This window comes from Hoplias malabaricus, chromosome 11 (assembly GCF_029633855.1).
Source record: "Hoplias malabaricus isolate fHopMal1 chromosome 11, fHopMal1.hap1, whole genome shotgun sequence".
NCBI classification, from domain to species: domain Eukaryota; kingdom Metazoa; phylum Chordata; class Actinopteri; order Characiformes; family Erythrinidae; genus Hoplias; species Hoplias malabaricus.
In genome coordinates, this window is record NC_089810.1 from 7453963 (window position 1) to 7481068 (window position 27106).

At 45.5% G+C, this 27106-nt stretch overlaps 1 protein-coding gene across 1 annotated transcript in view; it reads right to left on the bottom strand.

The window, feature by feature from the left end:
• Positions 1–6112: 6112 nt before the first annotated feature.
• st8sia2 (ST8 alpha-N-acetyl-neuraminide alpha-2,8-sialyltransferase 2) overlaps positions 6113–27106 on the bottom strand; it is a 48018-nt gene continuing 27024 nt past the window's right edge. The window contains exons 5-6 of the mRNA XM_066685576.1: positions 15488–15781; positions 6113–6398 (exon numbers count right to left, since the gene is read on the bottom strand). Coding sequence (XP_066541673.1) covers positions 6113–6398; positions 15488–15781 — 580 coding nt within the window. The remainder of the gene's footprint in view (positions 6399–15487; positions 15782–27106) is intronic.

The following is a 27106-nucleotide window of genomic DNA, read 5'->3' on the forward strand; positions in this document are numbered from 1 at the left end:
CACCACACTCCTCACAGACAGTCACCCGGAGGAAACCCACGCAGACACAGGGAGAACACACCACACTCCTCACAGACAGTCACCCGGAGGAAACCCACACAGACACAGGGAGAACACACCACACTCCTCACAGACAGTCACCCGGAGCGGGACTCAAACCCATGACCTCCAGGACCCTGGAGCTTTGACAGAGACACCACCTGCTGCTCCACTGTGCCGTCCTAGTGCAAACCCACCACAATTGATGATAGAATTTTTTTAAACATGACGTGTTTAAGTTCTAACCAAACTACATACAACTACATATCATGACATATACTGGGTGTGGTGAAGATTTCCCCAAAACTACACCCACTGGGAAATACCTGCCCTGTGGGGGTCCTGACCGCTGAAGAACAGGGTGAGAGGGGTCTCACAAAGTATGCACAGCAACAGCTGTAATTGTAGCCCTACAAAGTGCACCTGTATGGTCAGCGAATTTAAAAACAAGGTCAGTTACTGCTTTAAAGTTACAGCTGGTCTGTGAATTATCTCCATGTAGAAGCCGTTCAGAACAAGCGCTTAAACCTCACTAACGTCTGTGAAACAACAGGTTCTTCAAACGCAACGTTTTTCTGGTTCTTATTTTGATGCTATTGGTTAGGAATGTGTTTTCCTCCTTGTTTTCAGGATATTTTTGTTATAGAGTTGTTTTTGGAGACTGAAACCCTGACCACTAACACAATAAAGATCATTCCACTGAGCTTCCTCTGTAAGAACCGCACCCTCTTTGTCTCCTTTTTCCTGAGACCTCCAGAGCGAGGGGCTCCTCTGTCTCAGTTACGTCAGCCCCCGAAGCTGCCACTTTTCCTTCCACGCAACATGTGCTGGGATTAAAACTCATTTGAAGGTTCGTGTGGAAACGCAGAGCTGAAGGAAGCCTCGGCTCTGTGGCTGCGCCCTCGTGTGAATGAAAAGCAACTTGTGAAGCACCAGACATAAAATTTACGAGTTCCTGTTAAACCGACATAAAGCCGGGTTCTTTTTTTTTCTCCTGCTCTTGCGTCAAAAGCCCTGTGAAATGAGCCAAACGTAATGAAGGTTTTCAGAGATTGAAACCATGCCCTGGCTACTTAAGCATCTGTTTGCCTCCACAATAAGCACCTGAAACGTATTAGCGCTTGAAAAGAGACTCACCTAGTCAACTGTGACCCAACCTTCTGAGAAACCGGCTGCAATACTTCCACGAATCATGAAGAAGAACTATGCCACTGTACTGAGCTTCATTAACCCGATCATCTGTTTAACTTCTGGACTGAGAACAGTCCACCATCTACTGCCTCTGACTTTACATCTACAAGGTGGACCAACATAGAAGTGTCTAATAGCGGAACACAGTTTAAAAACTCCAGCAGATGTTGCTGTGTCTGATCCACTCGCACCAGCACAGCACACATCAAAGTTGTTCTCATGTTTGAATCACACAGAAACTCCAGAGAATCAGGTCCAGATCTCACACACAGGGTTGTCTTTTCACAACACGGTGAATAGTGGGAGATCTTGCGTGCCACACAAATTTCACACATATTTCTGGACTTCCTCGGTTCAGTTTGACCCATGTCCATCCGACCGGGGGCCCGGGGACCGTCTGTGTCGATGTGACACAGGTACATTTCTGGAGAGGCGTACGTCAGGTTACAGCAAGGGGTTCAGGTTCGACACAGAACCATAGACTGAGCTTTACTGCGAGTGTGAAAGGGTCTCAACAAACCACACCTGCTCTGTGGGGGTCCATTGAAGAACACAATAAAAGGGGGCTAACTAAGTATGCAGAGCAAAACGTGGACGACAGTGTGTGTGTAGAACTAGCTCCTGTGTGGTCGGCGGAGCTGAGAGAATGAACAGTGAGGCCATGTGTTTTGCACAGGCCACATCTTAAAGTTTGAAACGAACTGTGTGTACTTTGTAGAGAACGTACTCTGGTGTTCTCTTCAGAACTTGTCATGTGAGCCAGGGCCCACCAGAACTTCAGTCCACCACGTCGTATATAAAGGCCCGGAGGGTTTGTAATAAAGAGCAGCAGGCCGCAGACACGTGGAGAGGAATGTGAATGATCAAAGCGAAGTCTGGCTGCAAAAGTGAATGCCCAGCAGACACAAATACATCACCCTCGCCACAAGAAACGGAGCCAAAAAGCACTGTTCCGCTAATCACCACCAGGTCCTAGCAGCAGGACGCGTGGACGTCTCTCCAGAATGTCCCTCAGGCCTTGACCCTGGAGTGGGAGCGGGGCACTTACTGAGTTTGTAGCATTGGTGGCAGATTGCTTCTATTTTTGCGGACACAGAGAACACAGGCGTGCTGTTAGGGTTAAATGTCTTCATTATGCTGGACGGCCTGCTGACGTGCGCCATAAAACCCTCCACGTCTATTTTTAACTTCACTGGAGGCAGATTAACAGCAGCATGTAAGAGTCTGGAGCCTTCCTGTCAAAACAACCCCCCTCTTAAACATCACATGGTTCAGAGCACATGAGCAGCCCCTCGGCAAACCGCTGCGAACACTGAGCTGTTCAAATATACATCTCCACTAATCTCTATTAACCAAAGGCTCAATTCGACCCACAGGCAAAACATAGCACGCTCCAGTCAGTAAAGCCCTCACGTCTCTGCCGGACCATCAAGGAAATGTCATCTACTGAAATGGTTACCAGAGTGTGGAATCATGGGAAGTACTCTCTGAAAGTCAGTGTGAGAAGGTTCTTCAAAAGAAAAACTGGGTAATGTTTTTACCTTAAAATGTGGCACTTTAAACACCACATGGTTCCTACACTTTACACAGATCTACTCTCTGTTTGGTTCCTGGTTCATTTACCTCTACTTCCACCACCCACCCAAACTCCAGATTTACCTGGCAACATGTCAAAACCCCGTCTCTAAGGGGAACAGAGGGATTTGGATTCCACAACAACGGCGGCGGTAACGTTAAGCGGTGTTTACTCATGGTGTATCGGCGTGTTGTTGTTGTTTGGGCCTGAACACAGCTCCGTCTTCAGTTCAGACAGATCAGTAGAGTTTGTTCCTTCCTTGTTGCAGCGTCCAGCTCTCGCTGGATTCTTTCGTCGGCCACCGATCCGAGGAGCGTTTGAACCTCTTCAAAAGACCACGGCGTCATTTTACGAGCTGCCGTCGTGAGTCGGATAAAAACAAACGACTCTGCTGCAGCTGGAGATTTTACAGATGGAGAGTTGGTGCTGGTCGTCTGCGTTGCGTGGCGTAGAGTGATGACTCTCTCTGGACGATCAGCGCTCTGCAAGGTTTACACGCCACGGTTTAGTCCCTACTCGACTCGCTCTGAACCACGAGAGAACAGCCACTAAACAAGAACCCGCTTCCAGAACCAGGACCTGATTCACCCGGTGGAGGAGGAGAAAAAGTAGAGTAGGGAGCATGGAGTGGAAAAGCACTAATTGTGATGCCTACACTGAGCTGTAATAGTGAGAATAGCGCCTTTGTTGTTGCTACACCTCTATTGGATGTTTCTCCAATAGAAGGTCAATTATTTTCACACCTGCACTTTTTAATCTGGTTTAATCTGGATCGTTCTCACCCTTGGTGCGGTTGCTTTGTGCAGGGGTGAAAGAAGGAATCACACTCGGATTCTGACCAAAACAATCGCACAGAGACCCTCGAGAGGAGGTGTTCTCCGTCCGGTCCATTCATGTATAACTCAGTGTGCAGAAATATCAGACAGAACCTGTTTACATCCTAAAGTGAGGCCAGGTGAAATACACATTGAACATTTTAAACTTAAAAAGGCTTTTAATTTGTATAATTTCAGACAAAAGTAAAACGTAAAATGAAAACAGACCTCTGCAGACACCGTTTAAACAACAACAACAACAACAAACAAAAGGAACAAGTGCAAACATAAAAACACCAGACGGCATCCTGCCATCGCCAGTGGCCTCCAGTTGTTTCCCACCAGGCTCCTGCACTGTGTCACTGGCTGAGAGCTGTGCCCTTGGAGCTCCTTGGAGTACAGAAAGCACAGCCACATTCTCAGTCCAACTCCCCGAGGGCTCCGCTCTCAGCCGTCCTTGTGTAAGCACGGCTCTGTGTGAACAGCTGGGCGTGTTCTGTGTTTGACTGCGCTATCTCCTTCACGTTTACATAACAGCAGGGAACGGCCGTGTTTGCTGCCTCACAGTACATATGACCTCCCAAAGAAATCCTGAGGCCTGTCCGTGTGGGAGTGCAGCGTCTGTTAGCGCTCTGTCGGCTCTGCGCACATTCCACCGGTATCTCCAGCAGCACAGGTCATTCCAGGGCGTCTTTGTTAGAGCAGACGTTTCAGGGTCTTCTATAAACCACCAGCAGCTGTCGGAGTTCACAGTTTAAGCCTCGTCTCCCACGTCTCTCTCCTACGACTCGAATTCAAGTGTTATTTGTATTGTTTTAAATGACCAACTGGTGAACATATTTGTATATTGAGGATGTCCAAATATGGCATAAGAAACCTTTAGGAACGAGGCTGTAACTGTCGAAGCAACAGAATATTTCACATTCTCAGCGTCTGTATTGACAGCTTCTGCCTGAAATTACTTAATAACAAAGGAATATTTAAACTCAAGACACAAAAAAGAAAGGCAGTGAATAGAGGACCCTACCCATGTTCCTCATGACATTGGTGTGCTTCCACCTTGTGGCTGAACTAATGCCCTGCAACATCCACAACAGCCTCAACTACAGCAGGAAACACTCAAACAGAACATGAAACAGGACGCTCTGGAGCAGCTGTACATGAGCTTTAGGCAATCAGCCTCAATGTCAAGAGCCAGCCTTAACCCCTAAGAGCCCAGACTCCTTTCACCACAAAGGCAAATGAAGGGAAATGAAACCGACCAAAGAAGAAACATGGAACAAATTTGTTTTCCACATTTCTTGCCGAATTCTGTCATTAGTTCGGGGTTAAAATCCCAATGCATCCCCACAACAACCACTTTGCAAGCTGTGTTTCATCATTTTGTCCTTGAAATGAGAACGTAGGAGAGGTGACTAAAAATTACATTATTAAAAGCTTGGAATAAACCTTTTGGAACAAATATATGCTTTAAATAAGCATTTCTCTGGCCCTCATTTCTCCTCATCACACACTCTGTCGTTCTGTAAATGCGGTTGCACGCTCACAAACTCACACACTGTCATGTGACTGCATCCAGGACGTTCAGTAAACGTCACATGGTTTAAAGTGAAGGACAAAGCTGTGTAGGGAACTTCTCAGACTTTAAAAAAGGGTTTGTGACATATATGTCACCATGGGCTCTTATGGGTTAATCCCGCAGCACTGGGCTGTGTCTCAGTGGCCCAGCGTTCCCTGGAGTGAGCTCAGCTGGAGTGGGTTTTGTAAGCTGGAGTTCTGTTCTCTATATTTTCATATTTGTATTGAGCATTTTTATATTTTAATACCAATTATGATCTATTATCTGTAACTGGAGATCGAGACTTGGGTGTTAGCTAAATCTGATTATTTCCTCTTCGGGGTTAATGTAATTTTTGCGTGGTACCTATTAAAAATGAATACAATCAAATAAAATAAATAATAAAAATAGACCAAAACTCAGCATAAAACACCTGAGTAATGAATGTAGAGGGACGTTGTGGAAAATGATGAGGGCCACCGCAACCTAATAAAAATGTTCCAGACTCAAAGCCATGAGGTAAAGGGGATGTGGTGGGGGGGGCACACATTCAGATGAACTTCACTGGACGAGAAGGTGTCCATGAACAATAGCCCTGTAGTGTGTGTTTAGACCTCCAGCTGTGGGGAGCTTGAATCTTCTACTAGCAACTGCAGTAGTTTTGTGAGGAGTGTGAAAAACGAGGGTGGTCCAATGACCTTTAGAAGGCCCTTTCAACCATTCCGCATTTCCGACCTCATCATTTACCCTCTGCGCAGTGTAATCTCAGATACAGCCAGGCCACACTGACTGGGGCCTGATGCATTCAGTATGAGTATCATCTCCACTCTCTCTCTAACACCCAGGGTCCTCCCACTTTCCATCCCATACCCGAGGTGACCTCCACCGGCGCTCCCAGTGTATTTACCTCGACCACAGTCCACTAGAGCATGGTCAGATGGGGGGCTTGCAGGTCCCTGTGTGCAGCCGAAGAGCCCCCTGCGTGTGAAGCGTGCTCAGCGTCCTAAACTCCAGGGGCATGGTGTGGGGGCTGCTGCTGGACGTGTACTGGTAGGTTAGCGTGTCGTAGTAGTGATACTTGACCGGTCTGCCTTCGCTGTCTCGAGGGAAAGGCCAGAAGCCGTAGAGGTGGATCTCGTCACAGAAACGGGTGGCCATGGTGTACATGAGGAGGCCTGTGGTGGGCCGCTTGATCTGGACATTGTTGGTCAGCCAGTACCTTAGGAGGAAGACAGAAGTAAAGATTAGGGATTCGAGAGTAAGAAGTGAGTGCTTCATTAGCTACAGTACATGCCACCTACTGCTAACGTTCCCAAACTTATGACCATAGACTGGACAATGCCCCAGACTGTTCAGACTGTTCTTCAGAGCAACAAAAATCTTATATGACCACTTCGAATAATCCAAAGTGTACAAATGAAAAGCTCACTTCTCCAGTGTTTGTGTGCATACATTTATACATTTAACCCCGCCCACTGTGAAATAAGCCCCACCCAGTCAGTATTTAATGGACTGTGCAGGTCAGAAAATATAAGAAAGAAAAAAAACCTCTCAAAAATGTAATAAATGTACTTCCTATTTACTCTACAGCCATGCTTGTTTACATTTAGCTCCAGTCCAGTTTTCACAGACTCTCGTGTTTGACAGGGATATAAATATAAAGTGACGCAGAAGCTATGCTCCCTTGTTTCGACGCGGTGCAGGGTGCTGGCTTGTGTCCGAGGTCCCTGGGAACCTTTTAGAGCTCCATCATGAACTCCACTTCCATTTTAGAGAAAAGTCTGTCGGCCTCCATCTGAAAACCAAAGCTGGGTTTTATCACGTCACTGGTCCAATGCGTTCCTCCAGATCCAACACGAATGGATCACTGACCAGAGAAACAAAGAGCGGAGCCTCACTGATAAATTGCCCTCTTGTCCAATATGAGAGAAGATCACGCTGTGCTGTTATTCTAGAAAAAAAAAGAGTGCAGGACAAATCTCTAACGACAGACACAGCTTTCTTTCAGATTACTGCATCAGTCTGTTTATTTCCATCTTAAGAAAGTGCATCACCCGCTGCCCTGTGCTGTCCAGCAGTTTGATCCTTGGATCCACAGGAAAAAATGTCAGTCCTGTGCTGAGTAAAGAACTCAAAATCAAAGCTATACGCTCAGTTTTCAAAGCCAACGCTCTGTCTTTAAATGTGCAGAGACGTGTAAAAATAAATGAGGGTTCACTTGAGATGACCTACAGATCCACTTTGATTCATTCATTCATTTTCTGTAAGAGCTTCATAGATAATGGGTCCACAGCTGGAATCACTGGGTGCAACACAGGAACACTACAGACCCAGTCACTCACACACACACACACGCCTGTGGACAATTTCACAGTCACACCACCTAGAAGCATGTGTGTTTGGACAGTGGGAGGGAAGCAGAGCACCCAGAGAAAACCTACACAGACACAGGGAGAACACACCACACTCCTTACAGACAGTCACCCGGAGGAATCCCACGCAGACACAGCGAGAACACACCACACTCCTCACAGACAGTCACCCGGAGGAAACCCACGCAGACACAGGGAGAACACACCACACTCCTCACAGACAGTCACCCGGAGGAAACCCACGCAGACACAGGGAGAACACACCACACTCCTCACAGACAGTCACCCGGAGGAAACCCACGCAGACAAAGGGAGAACACACATCACTCCTCACAGACAGTGACCCAAGGTGAGACTCAAACCCACGACCCCAGGACCCTGGAGATGTGTGACAGTGACGCCACCTGCTGTAGCACCACGCTGTCCTGGCCTGTAGCACTGATATAAACGCTAACTCAGAGTGTCTGTGCATACAGAACGTGTGTGTGTGTGTGTGTGTGGGTGTGTGTGTTAAAAGTACTGTACTCGAGGTTCAGCAGAATCAATAATGATATGAGGCTGAACATAAGGCAGTGCAGCATTAATCACACTGGTTACGTATGAACACCTGGCACTGCTCATGAAGTGCTGGATTTATTTCTTAGAAGTCTTTAGGGGCACCTGAATATTGCAGTGTTTCCTTTTATTACACTTGGGACATAACGGCTGCGCTTCTCAAGAGGCACCATATGGTTCAGGGCTTTCAGGATGTGGACATTAAGTTTTAAAGCCTTTTTGCGTAGCATATAACTGTAATTCAAAAGTCAAACATTCTCCCGCTCGTCATTTTATTGTAACTATTGTGTCAGTTTATTCAACAAAAAATAACCCAATCAAAGAGTAAAAATACTCTACCTTCACAATCTCTAACAACAAAACCCCCATCTGTAAATGATCTAAACCCACACTCACACAGACTTTCGGACACAGTATTATCCTCAAGAACAGAACAAACCCATCACAGTCTTCTGCGGGAGAATTTTAGATTTTTGATTCATTGTCTGTAACCCTTATCCAGTTCAGGGCGGCGGTGGGTCCGAAGCCTACCCAGAATCACTGGGCGCAAGGCATGAACACACCCTTGAGGGAGCAGCAGTCCTTCACAGGGCGACACACATTCACTCACGCCTACGGACACTTTTGAGTCTCCAATCCACCTACCAACGTGTGTTTTTGGAACTGTGGGAGGAAACCAGAGTGTAAGTAAGAATCAAATCAAATCAAATCAAATTTATTTGTATAGCGCCTTTTACAACTGATGTTGTCACAAAGCAGCTTCACAGTTTCAAAACAGAACATTTAAATCAAAGCCCAATGCAAGCAAGCCGAAGGCGACAGTGGCAAGGAAAAACTCCCTCGAGGCTGGAGGAAGAAACCTTGGGAGGAACCAAGACTCACAAAGGGGACCCATCCTCCTCTGATCAAACTATAGATTGAATCTTAAATGATCACCAATGAAGTGTCATTATGCTACATATATAATAATAAGGTGAACAGCTGGTCTGGTCTGGTCTGGGCCGCAGGAGAATCCAGCAAACAATCTTCCATCAGTGGGCCACCATTCTCTCAGAAAACAGTAAAGGGAAGCAGTTAGTTTAGTTGAGTGCAGCAGAGAATAAGAGCATGTGAATATTTTCTTTAGTGTAGTGACGGATCTGACTGTAACAGACTGGGAGGAGGGAAACCAGAAGGAGCTCAGGCAAAGACATCCTTTCGTTCCAAGCAAGAGAAATTGTGAGCACATCGTCCAGGTTTACCCTGATTCTCCATGTCCATGAGTTCCTGAAATGACAACCTTAAACTAGACAGAGGTTAGTTGCCAAAGGCTAAACTGAACAAGTATGTTTTGAGCCTAGACTTAAATATAGTGAAGCGACTGTATCTTTTAAGGTGGAGCGGTGTGTGTGAGTAAGAAGCGACTGTATCTTTTAAGGTGGAGCGCTGTGTGTGAGTAAGAAGCGACTGTATCTTTTAATGTGGAGCGCTGTGTGTGTTAGTAAGAAGCGACTGTATCTTTTAATGTGGAGCGGTGTGTGTGAGTAAGAAGCCACTGTATCTTTTAAGGTGGAGCGCTGTGTGTGAGTAAGAAGCCACTGTATCTTTTAAGGTGGAGCGCTGTGTGTGAGTAAGAAGCCACTGTATCTTTTAAGGTCGAGCGCTGTGTGTGAGTAAGAAGCCACTGTATCTTTTAAGGTGGAACGCTGAGTGTGAGTAAGAAGCCACTGTATCTTTTAAGGTGGAGCGCTGTGTGTGAGTAAGAAGCCACTGTATCTTTTAAGGTGGAGCGCTGTGTGTGAGTAAGAAGCGACTGTATCTTTTAAGGTGGAGCGCTGTGTGTGAGTAAGAAGCGACTGTATCTTTTAAGGTGGAGCGGTGTGTGTGAGTAAGAAGCGACTGTATCTTTTAATGTGGAGCGATGTGTGTGAGTAAGAAGCGACTGTATCTTTTAAGGTGGAGCGGTGTGTGTGAGTAAGAAGCGACTGTATCTTTTAAGGTGGAGCGGTGAGTGTGAGTAAGAAGCGACTGTATCTTTTAATGTGGAGCGGTGTGTGTGAGTAAGAAGAGACTGTATTTTTTAATGTGGAGAGGTGTGTGTGAGTAAGAAACCACTGTATCTTTTAAGGTGGAGCGCTGTGTGTGAGTAAGAAGCCACTGTATCTTTTAAGGTGGAGCGCTGTGTGTGAGTAAGAAGCCACTGTATCTTTTAAGATGGATCGCTGTGTGTGAGTAAGAAGCGACTGTATCTTATAAGGTGGAGCGCTGTGTGTGAGTAAGAAGCCACTGTATCTTTTAAGGTGGAGCGCTGTGTGTGAGTAAGAAGCCACTGTATCTTTTAAGGTGGAGCGCTGTGTGTGAGTAAGAAGCCACTGTATCTTTTAATGTGGAGCGCTGTGTGTGAGTAAGAAGCCACTGTATCTTTTAATGTGGAGCGCTGTGTGTGAGTAAGAAGCCACTGTATCTTTTAAGGTGGAGCGCTGTGTGTGAGTAAGAAGCCACTGTATCTTTTAAGGTGGAGCGCTGTGTGTGAGTAAGAAGCCACTGTATCTTTTAAGGTGAAGCGGTGTGTGTGAGTAAGAAGCGACTGTATCTTTTAAGGTGGAGCGGTGTGTGTGAGTAAGAAGCAACTGTATCTTTTAAGGTGGAGCGCTGTGTGTGAGTAAGAAGCGACTGTATCTTTTAAGGTGGAGCGCTGTGTGTGAGTAAGAAGCGACTGTATCTTTTAAGGTGGAGCGGTGTGTGTGAGTAAGAAGCGACTGTATCTTTTAATGTGGAGCGATGTGTGTGAGTAAGAAGCGACTGTATCTTTTAAGGTGGAGCGGTGTGTGTGAGTAAGAAGCGACTGTATCTTTTAAGGTGGAGCGGTGAGTGTGAGTAAGAAGCGACTGTATCTTTTAATGTGGAGCGGTGTGTGTGAGTAAGAAGAGACTGTATTTTTTAATGTGGAGAGGTGTGTGTGAGTAAGAAACCACTGTATCTTTTAAGGTGGAGCGCTGTGTGTGAGTAAGAAGCCACTGTATCTTTTAAGATGGATCGCTGTGTGTGAGTAAGAAGCCACTGTATCTTTTTAGGTGGAGCGCTGTGTGTGAGTAAGAAGCCACTGTATCTTTTAAGGTGGAGCGCTGTGTGTGAGTAAGAAGCCACTGTATCTTTTAATGTGGAGCGCTGTGTGTGAGTAAGAAGCCACTGTATCTTTTAAGGTGGAGCGCTGTGTGTGAGTAAGAAGCCACTGTATCTTTTAAGGTGGAGCGCTGTGTGTGAGTAAGAAGCCACTGTATCTTTTAAGGTGAAGCGGTGTGTGTGAGTAAGAAGCGACTGTATCTTTTAAGGTGGAGCGGTGTGTGTGAGTAAGAAGCGACTGTATCTTTTAAGGTGGAGCGCTGTGTGTGAGTAAGAAGCGACTGTATCTTTTAAGGTGGAGCGCTGTGTGTGAGTAAGAAGCGACTGTATCTTTTAAGGTGGAGCGCTGTGTGTGAGTAAGAAGCGACTGTATCTTTTAATGTGGAGCGATGTGTGTGAGTAAGAAGCGACTGTATCTTTTAAGGTGGAGCGGTGTGTGTGAGTAAAAAGCGACTGTATCTTTTAAGGTGGAGCGGTGAGTGTGAGTAAGAAGCGACTGTATCTTTTAATGTGGAGAGGTGTGTGTGAGTAAGAAACCACTGTATCTTTTAAGGTGGAGCGCTGTGTGTGAGTAAGAAGCCACTGTATCTTTTAAGGTGGAGCGCTGTGTGTGAGTAAGAAGCCACTGTATCTTTTAAGATGGATCGCTGTGTGTGAGTAAGAAGCTACTGTATCTTTTAAGGTGGAGCGCTGTGTGTGAGTAAGATGCGACTGTATCTTATAAGGTGGAGCGCTGTGTGTGAGTAAGAAGCCACTGTATCTTTTAAGGTGGAGCGCTGTGTGTGAGTAAGAAGCCACTGTATCTTTTAAGATGGATCGCTGTGTGTGAGTAAGAAGCGACTGTATCTTATAAGGTGGAGCGCTGTCTGTGAGTAAGAAGCGACTGTATCTTTTAAGGTGGAGCGCTGTGTGTGAGTAAGAAACCACTGTATCTTTTAAGGTGGAGCGCTGTGTGTGAGTAAGAAGCCACTGTATCTTTTTATGTGGAGCGCTGTGTGTGAGTAAGAAGCCACTGTATCTTTTAAGGTGAAGCGGTGTGTGTGAGTAAGAAGCGACTGTATCTTTTAAGGTGGAGCGGTGTGTGTGAGTAAGAAGCGACTGTATCTTTTAAGGTGGAGCGCTGTGTGTGAGTAAGAAGCGACTGTATCTTTTAAGGTGGAGCGGTGTGTGTGAGTAAGAAGCGACTGTATCTTTTAAGGTAGAGCGCTGTGTGTGAGTAAGAAGCGACTGTATCTTTTAAGGTGGAGCGCTGTGTGTGAGTAAGAAGCGACTGTATCTTTTAAGGTGGAGCGGTGTGTGTGAGTAAGAAGCGACTGTATCTTTTAATGTGGAGCGATGTGTGTGAGTAAGAAGCGACTGTATCTTTTAAGGTGGAGCGGTGTGTGTGAGTAAGAAGCGACTGTATCTTTTAAGGTGGAGCGGTGAGTGTGAGTAAGAAGCGACTGTATCTTTTAATGTGGAGCGGTGTGTGTGAGTAAGAAACCACTGTATCTTTTAAGGTGGAGCGCTGTGTGTGAGTAAGAAGCCACTGTATCTTTTAAGATGGATCGCTGTGTGTGAGTAAGAAGCCACTGTATCTTTTTAGGTGGAGCGCTGTGTGTGAGTAAGAAGCCACTGTATCTTTTAAGGTGGAGCGCTGTGTGTGAGTAAGAAGCCACTGTATCTTTTAATGTGGAGTGCTGTGTGTGAGTAAGAAGCCACTGTATCTTTTAAGGTGGAGCGCTGTGTGTGAGTAAGAAGCCACTGTATCTTTTAAGGTGGAGCGCTGTGTGTGAGTAAGAAGCCACTGTATCTTTTAAGGTGAAGCGGTGTGTGTGAGTAAGAAGCGACTGTATCTTTTAAGGTGGAGCGGTGTGTGTGAGTAAGAAGCGACTGTATCTTTTAAGGTGGAGCGCTGTGTGTGAGTAAGAAGCGACTGTATCTTTTAAGGTGGAGCGCTGTGTGTGAGTAAGAAGCGACTGTATCTTTTAAGGTGGAGCGCTGTGTGTGAGTAAGAAGCGACTGTATCTTTTAATGTGGAGCGATGTGTGTGAGTAAGAAGCGACTGTATCTTTTAAGGTGGAGCGGTGTGTGTGAGTAAGAAGCGACTGTATCTTTTAAGGTGGAGCGGTGAGTGTGAGTAAGAAGCGACTGTATCTTTTAATGTGGAGCGGTGTGTGTGAGTAAGAAGAGACTGTATTTTTTAATGTGGAGAGGTGTGTGTGAGTAAGAAACCACTGTATCTTTTAAGGTGGAGCGCTGTGTGTGAGTAAGAAGCCACTGTATCTTTTAAGATGGATCGCTGTGTGTGAGTAAGAAGCGACTGTATCTTTTAAGGTGGAGCGCTGTGTGTGAGTAAGAAGCTACTGTATCTTTTAAGATGGATCGCTGTGTGTGAGTAAGATGCGACTGTATCTTATAAGGTGGAGCGCTGTGTGTGAGTAAGAAGCCACTGTATCTTTTAAGGTGGAGCGCTGTGTGTGAGTAAGAAGCCACTGTATCTTTTAAGATGGATCGCTGTGTGTGAGTAAGAAGCGACTGTATCTTATAAGGTGGAGCGCTGTGTGTGAGTAAGAAGCGACTGTATCTTTTATAGTGGAGCGCTGTGTGTGAGTAAGAAACCACTGTATCTTTTAAGGTGGAGCGCTGTGTGTGAGTAAGAAGCGACTGTATCTTTTAATGTGGAGCGCTGTGTGTGAGTAAGAAGTGACTGTATCTTTTAAGGTGGAGCGGTGTGTGTTTATTCACTGTTTGAATTCTCACAGAAACTCATGTGTAACTCGAGCTGTTTAGTTTTGTAGCACTGTCGGTAAAGCAGTTGTTTTTTACTACTATCGTGAACTTTAAGTGTGTGTGCGTGTGTGTATGCGGTGTGTGTGCGTGTGTGTGTGTGTCTGTGGTCCCATATTATGACCCTCCATCTGGTTCCTTCATTTACTTGCAGCTCATAAACTGCTTCACACAATGGCTGCCTTAAGTCAGTCCATGCTATTAAATGCCCCTCCATTTTAATTGAGTTGGTTTCATTGTCTCCACGCGTCCCATGGTTTATCATTAGGGTCATTATCATTTGGATGTCCACAGATAAATTAAAAACATCTAAATGTGGGAGCTTCCAGCCGTCCCAGCCTCCTGGTTTTAATGAAGATCATTATGTGCAATGAACCAGTGAATGAATCTAACTTGTAATAACTAATAACACAACACGCTGGAGCGGTATGATTCAATGGAAGTTTTAAAGTGGACACATTCCCTTCGTCTCCACAGTGGAACACAGTTCTGTTTCTTAATGAAACGTCTGTGACCTGCTTTGGTCCAAACCCCACGAGCCCCACAGCAGTGTTCTCCCCCTGTGTAAACAGCCCCTGTTCAGAACGCACCTGTTCCTTTAAATGATAATGAGCCGCTCGCTGTTCACCCCGACCCCGAGCGCACAGCAGTGAGGAGCGAGGAGCAGAAGCTCTGGTTTTTAGCCGTTTTCACTCTGTTCTCTTTCTTCTCCGTTTTTACTCAGTGCTGTTATTTCTCCGCGCTCGTTGTGTCTGTTTTGCTGCGTTTAACCTCGTCTTTAAGCTCTCACATAAACACGGATCCAGCGCTCTGATTGGACAGACTCAGACGAGGGGGCGGGGCAATTCTAAAGTCTCTGCACTTGACGTCAGAAGCAGATTAGAATCAGAGCGTTTTATCTCATGTTTTCTAACTTAGGCAGTGCACAGAAAACTGACTGGGGGAGGGGGCTTGTTTCAGTGTGTGACTCCGGACAGAGAGGAGGTTTAAAATGTTAATTAATAAATGGAGGTGGACTAATTTTACAAAAAAAATAATGTTTAAAAATGTTTTAAAAATTGTTTATTCTCTGCAATAAAAACATAAACTTATCAAAATTGTGACAGGACGCTGTCGGCTGGATGTTTTTGGTCGGTGAACTGTTCTCAGTCCAGACACTGAGGGGTTTAAAAACTCTAGCAGCACTGCTGTGTCTGATCCACTCTACACCAGCACAACACACACTAACACACCACCACCACGTCAGTGTCACTGCAGAAAAATAAAGACTAATCTCAAATTTGTAAATAACATTTCTACATTTCTGAGCTCTTGGAAAGTGAAGCTTCCTTCCACTTAGTGTTAAGCCAATGCCTGTGTCCTGTTCAAGGTTTTAGCAGCGTTAAAGCTGCAGGTAAAAATAGCCAGAGCCCTGATCAAGCTGTTGAGTTCATGCTCCTGTAGGTACAGAAGTGAACATGAAATCTGTCTCCCCCCACCGTCCCACACACACACACACACAAAAGCGTACCCTCGAACAGCGTGGAGCAGGCGAAGGGAGGGGAAGGCAGCATGGACATTGACCGTGTGAGCGAGGATGATGCGGACGGCCCACTCCACTCTCTCCTCTCCACCTTTAGCCATGAAGGCAGGGATCCAGAGCACGCTGCCGCTCAGAGCCTGCAGACGCTGGACAAAGCGCCGCCTCCACTCCTTGCTGCTCAGGTCCTGGAAGGCGCGCTGCACCACGGATGGATTCATGGTCACCAGGCTGGTTCTCAAACCCACGTCCTCTGAATACTCCTCCACCGGGGCCAGGTTACACCTAAAACAACCAAAACATAAACGAGCCTTACAGCAGTGTACCATCAATCTGTTCATCCTCAGCATTCAATCTGTGCTCCACACAATGGCCAAAGGGCACCATTCATCAGAGCGACAGGGTAATGGCCACAGTGAAGGACATTCACACTCATCCACACAGTAGTTTTGCTCCTGGGCTCCCCCTAGAGTTGCAGAGTGGAATTCACTTTTACAAAACTGTCCTGAAATTTACATAGTGCAGTTTCTGCAGTGCTGAGTCTGGAGCAGCAATGACAGAGGCTCTGTTCTCCTTGTTACAGCTCAGTGGAGCATCACAATGATTTTGAAGCTGTAATTGTAAGTAAAATCTGACCCTGGAGGGGGCGCCAGTCCATCACAGGGCGACACACACTCACACTTATGGACACTTTTGAGTCACCAATCCACCTACCAACGTGTGTTTTTGGAGCGTGGGAGCATTAAAACGACCTGATTTCGTCTTCAAAATGATTTTCTATGTGTAAATGAGAGAATAAAATGAAGACGTTATAAAAATTTTAAACCTGAACTGATACTGAGCCACTGATTTTTAGATTGGTCAGTGTATGAACGTTTTTTCCTCCAGGTGTGAGACCAGCAGGGGTCTCTTGGTAACATGGGTTCTCCAAAGACGAGTAGATGAGAGTCGGCAGAATGCGTTTATTTCTCCAGGAGATCCACATCTGAGCAGTGTTCTGTGGTTCTAAATTTCAATTATTAACACCATTTTCCATGAGATTTCTTTCATAAATGAGTGAGATGAAGAGTAGAGTATGAAATCTGACTTCTTCCCAAGATCTTTAGAAAATGAAAATGCTTTGAATCATCACTTTATCGTTCTCTAATCCTTCGTTTCAAAAGGAACATACTTTGAACAAACGTACAATGTTCATTCCTCGCTGCTGTCTTCCGTCTGTCCTCCTGGTCGTGTAACATAAGGACTGTTGAGATGGACTGACCTAAATGTGGCACCAATTCTGATCTGGTCGCTCAGAGTGAGCCGATTTGGCTGCGTTTCAGATTTCAGCATCACATTTGAAAGTGGGACAAACTGAAAGTGTTAGAGTGTGTAGGTGCTGCTCACACTGACAGAGAAACACACTTTTCCTGCTGTGAATGTAGTTTAACTCCCCATTTTAAGTAGAGATTTACCCCCTATCCACAGGGGATACGTCCCTAGGCCTTCTTAAAAACCTGAAACCACAGTCATTACCGAACCCTACAGATACAACAGATCCCCCGATTCCTCCTTGTCCGTGGATTCTCTGGTAGCATTTAAAGCCTGGATACGGTGGACAGAGATGACTCTCATTAAATATGACTAAGTATTTGTATATTATTCATTCATTCATCCATTATCTGTAACCCTTATCCAGTTCAGGGTCGCGGTGGGTCCAGAGCCTACCTGGAATCATTGGGCGCAAAGCGGTAATACACCCTGGTGTCTGAAAATGAGTAAAAAAATAAAGTATCTCGGTCAGGTATGCTAGGCTCTCTCGCTAGGTATCTCTCTCTCTCTCTCTCTCTCTCTCTCTCTCTCTCTCCCCCTCTCTCTCTCTCTCTCTCTCTCTCTCTCTCTCTCTCCATGGCAGAGGTGTCTGGAGGTTTTTAGACAACGGAGAGACTCCAAACGTTGAAAAGCATGAACCGAGATGAGGATGTTGCTCTATTCCTACTCCATAGGGGGGTAACACTGACTTATTTTTGTGGTTTCGGAACGTTAAGGTGGAAATGTCTCCAAACTCGGGAGACGGCTAACTGCATTAGCAACAGTGCTACAAACTAAACTCGAGTTACACATGAGTTTCTGTGGGAATTCAAACAGTGAATAAACACAGACAATATACACAGCTGCATGCAAACTACAGCTGTTTGTCTCCTCAAACACACCGTTCCACCTTAAAAGACGCTTAGCGTCTGAAAGTAAAAAATCAGAGAGAACTGTGTCTGACCACACTCGTAGACGTACCCTTTAACAGAGTGTATATTATTCAGCGCATTCAGGAGTTGCCAGTACCTCACCCTCCACATCGTTCTGATAACTCCAACACTCATGGGATATTCTTGCCTTTTCAATTGTCAGCCACAATGAAGCAATTTGTCCATTGCTCCAGTGAAGCACAGTACACAAGATACAGAGATCATTTTAAGGAGCGGCCATCAATACTTCAGCAAATCTGCCACTAAGCCAAGAGTAGTGACATTAAACTCTGATGTCACACATCAGACAGACAGTTAATGATATACAATACGTGTGTTAAAATACACACTGGGGCTGTGTGTCATTCACTTGTATCTGACACAATGCCATAGAACAGCTTCTGACACCGACTAACAGAGTATGAGCTGATGGATAGCCTCACACCACACACACACACACACACACACCCACACACCCAACTTGCATTTTGACATTTCAAACCAATACATACTGCCTCACACTCAGTGTCTGTATTTAACACCTGCATGTTTACACATTAGTACTTGGTGCTGGTTAATGTAGGTTAACATTAGATAGTTACTCTATCACTGCGTTCCCTTCTCTGGCTCCCAGGAGTAGCTCACTTTAGATTTAAAACCCTGGTGCATGTCTATAAAGCCAAGTCCAGACTAACCCTTCCCTACATGAGGGCATTTACTGAAATGTTTAAGCTCTTACCATAGCTCTACTAGGTGTCAGCACTTATCATTTTGAGCTGCACTTATGTAGCATTTCTCACTTTCTAGGCATCAGCAGCGAGTCCTGTATGTAGCAGGGTCTTAGTTCAGTGGAAACGTATTCCAACAATAGGATTCGTTCTCTGAGCAGATGACAAAGCACTTGCCCTAAGTGTGCCTTGGACAGGAGCCTCTCATAAACTTCCCAAATGTAAATATATTTAACTGAGATATTTTCATACTCTGAGACTCCTTCCACATATGGATAGTTTTAAAAACATAGGTTTTTGTCTGCGATTTGTCCTCCTGTCCACACTAAAACAACACTTCGTGTCACTGAATAATTAAGTTTTCAAAAACGGTCTCCAAAGAGTAGAGTTGTGAAAATTATGTTGTCTCTGTTCTTGTGTGGACGAGGAAAACGGATCTTTTCTTAAACGCTGACGTCACACAGTGACGGTCTCTGTCTGAAACTCACACGGCTACTCGCTCCCTCTACAGTGAACTACATCAGTCATAAACTACACTGTACACACACAGCTCCTCACTCCCTCTACAGTGAACTACATCAGTCATAAACTTGACTGTACACACACAGCTCCTCGTTTCCTCTACAGTGCACTACATCAGTCACAAACTACACTGTACACACACAGCTCCTCACTCCCTCTACAGTGAACTACATCAGTCATAAACTACACTGTACACACACAGCTCCTCACTTCCTCTACAGTGAACTACATCAGTCATAAACTACACTGTACACACACAGCTCCTCGTTTCCTCTACAGTGCACTACATCAGTCATAAACTACACTGTACACACACAGCTCCTCGTTTCCTCTACAGTGCACTACATCAGTCACAAACTACACTGTACACACACAGCTCCTCACTCCCTCTACAGTGAACTACATCAGTCATAAACTACACTGTACACACACAGCTCCTCACTTCCTCTACAGTGAACTACATCAGTCATAAACTACACTGTACACACACAGCTCCTCGTTTCCTCTACAGTGAACTACATCAGTCACAAACTACACTGTACACACACAGCTCCTCACTTCCTCTACAGTGAACTACATCAGTCATAAACTACACTGTACACACACAGCTCCTCGTTTCCTCTACAGTGAACTACATCAGTCACAAACTACACTGTACACACACACAGCTCCTCGCTCCCTCTACAGTGAACTACATCAGTCATAAACTACACTGTACACACACAGCTCCTCACTTCCTCTACAGTGAACTACATCAGTCATAAAATACACTGTACACACACAGCTCCTCACTTCCTCTACAGTGAACTACATCAGTCATAAACTTGACTGTACACACACAGCTCCTCGTTTCCTCTACAGTGCACTACATCAGTCACAAACTACACTGTACACACACAGCTCCTCACTCCCTCTACAGTGAACTACATCAGTCATAAACTACACTGTACACACACAGCTCCTCACTTCCTCTACAGTGAACTACATCAGTCATAAACTACACTGTACACACACAGCTCCTCGTTTCCTCTACAGTGAACTACATCAGTCACAAACTACACTGTACACACACAGCTCCTCGTTTCCTCTACAGTGAACTACATCAGTCACAAACTACACTGTACACACACACAGCTCCTCGCTCCCTCTACAGTGAACTACATCAGTCATAAAATACACTGTACACACACAGCTCCTCACTTCCTCTACAGTGAACTACATCAGTCATAAACTACACTGTACACACACAGCTCCTCGTTTCCTCTACAGTGAACTACATCAGTCACAAACTACACTGTACACACACAGCTCCTCACTTCCTCTACAGTGAACTACATCAGTCATAAACTACACTGTACACACACAGCTCCTCGCTCCCTCTACAGTGAACCACATCAGTCATAAACTACACTGTACACGCACAGCTCCTCACTTCCTCTACAGTGAACTACATAAGTCATAAACTACACTGTACACACACAGCTCCTCGCTCCCTCTACAGTGAACCACATCAGTCATAAACTACACTGTACACACACACAGCTCCTCGCTCCCTCTACAGTGAACTACATCAGTCATAAACTACACTGTACACACACAGCTCCTCACTCCCTCTACAGTGAACTACATCAGTCACAAACTACACTGTACACACACAGCTCCTCGTTTCCTCTACAGTGAACTACATCAGTCACAAACTACACTGTACACACACAGCTCCTCACTTCCTCTACAGTGAACTACATCAGTCATAAACTACACTGTACACACACAGCTCCTCTCTCCCTCTACAGTGAACCACATCAGTCATAAACTGCACTGTACACGCACAGCTCCTCACTTCCTCTACAGTGAACTACATAAGTCATAAACTACACTGTACACACACAGCTCCTCGCTCCCTCTACAGTGAACTACATCAGTCATAAACTACACTGTACACGCACAGCTCCTCACTTCCTCTACAGTGAACTACATCAGTCACAAACTACACTGTACAGACACAGGTCCTCGCTCCCTCTACAGTGAACTACATCAGTCATAAACTACACTGTACACACACAGCTCCTCGCTCCCTCTACAGTGAACTACATCAGTCATAAACTACACTGTACACACACAGCTCCTCACTCCCTCTACAGTGAACTACATCAGTCACAAACTACACTGTACACACACAGGTCCTCGCTCCCTCTACAGTGAACTACATCAGTCACAAACTACACTGTACACACACAGCTCCTCTCTCCCTCTACAGTGAACTACATCAGTCAAACTACACTGTACACACACAGCTCCTCTCTCCCTCTACAGTGAACTACATCAGACATAAACTACACTGTACACACACAGCTCCTCGCTCCATCTACAGTGAACTACATCAGTCACAAACTACACTGTACACACACAGGTCCTCGCTCCCTCTACAGTGAATTACATCAGTCATAAACTACACTGTACACACACAGCTCCTCGCTCCCTCTACAGTGAACTACATCAGTCACAAACTACACTGTACACACACAGGTCCTCGCTCCCTCTACAGTGAACTACATCAGTCATAAACTACACTGTACACACACAGCTCCTCTCTCCCTCTACAGTGAACTACATCAGTCAAACTACACTGTACACACACAGCTCCTCTCTCCCTCTACAGTGAACTACATCAGTCATAAACTACACTGTACACACACAGCTCCTCGTTTCCTCTACAGTGAACTACATCAGTCACAAACTACACTGTACACACACACAGCTCCTCGCTCCCTCTACAGTGAACTACATCAGTCATAAACTACACTGTACACACACAGCTCCTCACTTCCTCTACAGTGAACTACATCAGTCATAAAATACACTGTACACACACAGCTCCTCACTTCCTCTACAGTGAACTACATCAGTCATGAACTTGACTGTACACACACAGCTCCTCGTTTCCTCTACAGTGCACTACATCAGTCACAAACTACACTGTACACACACAGCTCCTCACTCCCTCTACAGTGAACTACATCAGTCATAAACTACACTGTACACACACAGCTCCTCACTTCCTCTACAGTGAACTACATCAGTCATAAACTACACTGTACACACACAGCTCCTCGTTTCCTCTACAGTGAACTACATCAGTCACAAACTACACTGTACACACACAGCTCCTCACTTCCTCTACAGTGAACTACATCAGTCATAAACTACACTGTACACACACAGCTCCTCGTTTCCTCTACAGTGAACTACATCAGTCACAAACTACACTGTACACACACACAGCTCCTCGCTCCCTCTACAGTGAACTACATCAGTCATAAAATACACTGTACACACACAGCTCCTCACTTCCTCTACAGTGAACTACATCAGTCATAAACTACACTGTACACACACAGCTCCTCGTTTCCTCTACAGTGAACTACATCAGTCACAAACTACACTGTACACACAAAGCTCCTCACTTCCTCTACAGTGAACTACATCAGTCATAAACTACACTGTACACACACAGCTCCTCGCTCCCTCTACAGTGAACCACATCAGTCATAAACTACACTGTACACGCACAGCTCCTCACTTCCTCTACAGTGAACTACATAAGTCATAAACTACACTGTACACACACAGCTCCTCGCTCCCTCTACAGTGAACCACATCAGTCATAAACTACACTGTACACACACACAGCTCCTCGCTCCCTCTACAGTGAACTACATCAGTCATAAACTACACTGTACACACACAGCTCCTCACTCCCTCTACAGTGAACTACATCAGTCACAAACTACACTGTACACACACAGCTCCTCGTTTCCTCTACAGTGAACTACATCAGTCATAAAATACACTGTACACACACAGCTCCTCACTTCCTCTACAGTGAACTACATCAGTCATAAACTACACTGTACACACACAGCTCCTCGTTTCCTCTACAGTGAACTACATCAGTCACAAACTACACTGTACACACACAGCTCCTCACTTCCTCTACAGTGAACTACATCAGTCATAAACTACACTGTACACACACAGCTCCTCGCTCCCTCTACAGTGAACCACATCAGTCATAAACTACACTGTACACGCACAGCTCCTCACTTCCTCTACAGTGAACTACATAAGTCATAAACTACACTGTACACACACAGCTCCTCGCTCCCTCTACAGTGAACCACATCAGTCATAAACTGCACTGTACACGCACAGCTCCTCACTTCCTCTACAGTGAACTACATAAGTCATAAACTACACTGTACACACACAGCTCCTCGCTCCCTCTACAGTGAACTACATCAGTCATAAACTACACTGTACACGCACAGCTCCTCACTTCCTCTACAGTGAGCTACATCAGTCACAAACTACACTGTACAGACACAGGTCCTCGCTCCCTCTACAGTGAACTACATCAGTCATAAACTACACTGTACACACACAGCTCCTCGCTCCCTCTACAGTGAACTACATCAGTCATAAACTACACTGTACACACACAGCTCCTCACTCCCTCTACAGTGAACTACATCAGTCACAAACTACACTGTACACACACAGGTCCTCGCTCCCTCTACAGTGAACTACATCAGTCACAAACTACACTGTACACACACAGCTCCTCTCTCCCTCTACAGTGAACTACATCAGTCAAACTACACTGTACACACACAGCTCCTCTCTCCCTCTACAGTGAACTACATCAGACATAAACTACACTGTACACACACAGCTCCTCGCTCCATCTACAGTGAACTACATCAGTCACAAACTACACTGTACACACACAGGTCCTCGCTCCCTCTACAGTGAATTACATCAGTCATAAACTACACTGTACACACACAGCTCCTCGCTCCCTCTACAGTGAACTACATCAGTCACAAACTACACTGTACACACACAGGTCCTCGCTCCCTCTACAGTGAACTACATCAGTCATAAACTACACTGTACACACACAGCTCCTCTCTCCCTCTACAGTGAACTACATCAGTCAAACTACACTGTACACACACAGCTCCTCTCTCCCTCTACAGTGAACTGCATCAGTCATAAACTACACTGTACACACACAGCTCCTCACTCCCTCTACAGTGAACTACATCAGTCACAAACTACACTGTACACACACAGGTCCTCGCTCCCTCTACAGTGAACTACATCAGTCATAAACTACACTGTACACACACAGCTCCTCACTTCCTCTACAGTGAACTACATCAGTCATAAACTACACTGTACACACACAGCTCCTCGTTTCCTCTACAGTGAACTACATCAGTCACAAACTACACTGTACACACACAGCTCCTCACTTCCTCTACAGTGAACTACATCAGTCATAAACTACACTGTACACACACAGCTCCTCGTTTCCTCTACAGTGAACTACATCAGTCACAAACTACACTGTACACACACAGCTCCTCACTTCCTCTACAGTGAACTACATCAGTCATAAACTACACTGTACACACACAGCTCCTCGCTTCCTCTACAGTGAACTACATCAGTCACAAACTACACTGTACACACACAGCTCCTCACTTCCTCTACAGTGAACTACATCAGTCATAAACTACACTGTACACACACAGCTCCTCGCTCCCTCTACAGTGAACCACATCAGTCATAAACTACACTGTACACGCACAGCTCCTCACTTCCTCTACAGTGAACTACATAAGTCATAAACTACACTGTACACACACAGCTCCTCGCTCCCTCTACAGTGAACCACATCAGTCATAAACTGCACTGTACACGCACAGCTCCTCACTTCCTCTACAGTGAACTACATAAGTCATAAACTACACTGTACACACACAGCTCCTCGCTCCCTCTACAGTGAACTACATCAGTCATAAACTACACTGTACACGCACAGCTCCTCACTTCCTCTACAGTGAGCTACATCAGTCACAAACTACACTGTACAGACACAGGTCCTCGCTCCCTCTACAGTGAACTACATCAGTCATAAACTACACTGTACACACACAGCTCCTCGCTCCCTCTACAGTGAACTACATCAGTCATAAACTACACTGTACACACACAGCTCCTCACTCCCTCTACAGTGAACTACATCAGTCATAAACTACACTGTACACACACAGGTCCTCGCTCCCTCTACAGTGAACTACATCAGTCACAAACTACACTGTACACACACAGCTCCTCTCTCCCTCTACAGTGAACTACATCAGTCAAACTACACTGTACACACACAGCTCCTCTCTCCCTCTACAGTGAACTACATCAGACATAAACTACACTGTACACACACAGCTCCTCGCTCCATCTACAGTGAACTACATCAGTCACAAACTACACTGTACACACACAGGTCCTCGCTCCCTCTACAGTGAATTACATCAGTCATAAACTACACTGTACACACACAGCTCCTCGCTCCCTCTACAGTGAACTACATCAGTCACAAACTACACTGTACACACACAGGTCCTCGCTCCCTCTACAGTGAACTACATCAGTCATAAACTACACTGTACACACACAGCTCCTCTCTCCCTCTACAGTGAACTACATCAGTCAAACTACACTGTACACACACAGCTCCTCTCTCCCTCTACAGTGAACTGCATCAGTCATAAACTACACTGTACACACACAGCTCCTCACTCCCTCTACAGTGAACTACATCAGTCACAAACTACACTGTACACACACAGCTCCTCGTTTCCTCTACAGTGAACTACATCAGTCACAAACTACACTGTACACACACAGCTCCTCACTTCCTCTACAGTGAACTACATCAGTCATAAACTACACTGTACACACACAGCTCCTCGCTCCCTCTACAGTGAACCACATCAGTCATAAACTACACTGTACACGCACAGCTCCTCACTTCCTCTACAGTGAACTACATAAGTCATAAACTACACTGTACACACACAGCTCCTCGCTCCCTCTACAGTGAACTACATCAGTCATAAACTACACTGTACACGCACAGCTCCTCACTTCCTCTACAGTGAACTACATCAGTCACAAACTACACTGTACAGACACAGGTCCTCGCTCCCTCTACAGTGAACTACATCAGTCATAAACTACACTGTACACACACAGCTCCTCGCTCCCTCTACAGTGAACTACATCAGTCATAAACTACACTGTACACACACAGCTCCTCACTCCATCTACAGTGAACTACATCAGTCACAAACTACACTGTACACACACAGGTCCTCGCTCCCTCTACAGTGAAGTACATCAGTCACAAACTACACTGTACACACACAGCTCCTCTCTCCCTCTACAGTGAACTGCATCAGTCAAACTACACTGTACACACACAGCTCCTCTCTCCCTCTACAGTGAACTACATCAGACATAAACTACACTGTACACACACAGCTCCTCGCTCCATCTACAGTGAACTACATCAGTCACAAACTACACTGTACACACACAGGTCCTCGCTCCCTCTACAGTGAACTACATCAGTCATAAACTACACTGTACACACACAGCTCCTCGCTCCCTCTACAGTGAACTACATCAGTCACAAACTACACTGTACACACACAGGTCCTCGCTCCCTCTACAGTGAACTACATCAGTCATAAATTACACTGTACACACACAGCTCCTCTCTCCCTCTACAGTGAACTACATCAGTCAAACTACACTGTACACACACAGCTCCTCTCTCCCTCTACAGTGAACTACATCAGTCACAAACTACACTGTACACACACAGCTCCTCGTTTCCTCTACAGTGAACTACATCAGTCACAAACTACACTGTACACACACAGCTCCTCACTTCCTCTACAGTGAACTACATCAGTCATAAACTACACTGTACACACACAGCTCCTCGTTTCCTCTACAGTGAACTACATCAGTCACAAACTACACTGTACACACACACAGCTCCTCGCTCCCTCTACAGTGAACTACATCAGTCATAAACTACACTGTACACACACAGCTCCTCACTTCCTCTACAGTGAACTACATCAGTCATAAACTTGACTGTACACACACAGCTCCTCGTTTCCTCTACAGTGCACTACATCAGTCACAAACTACACTGTACACACACAGCTCCTCACTCCCTCTACAGTGAACTACATCAGTCATAAACTACACTGTAC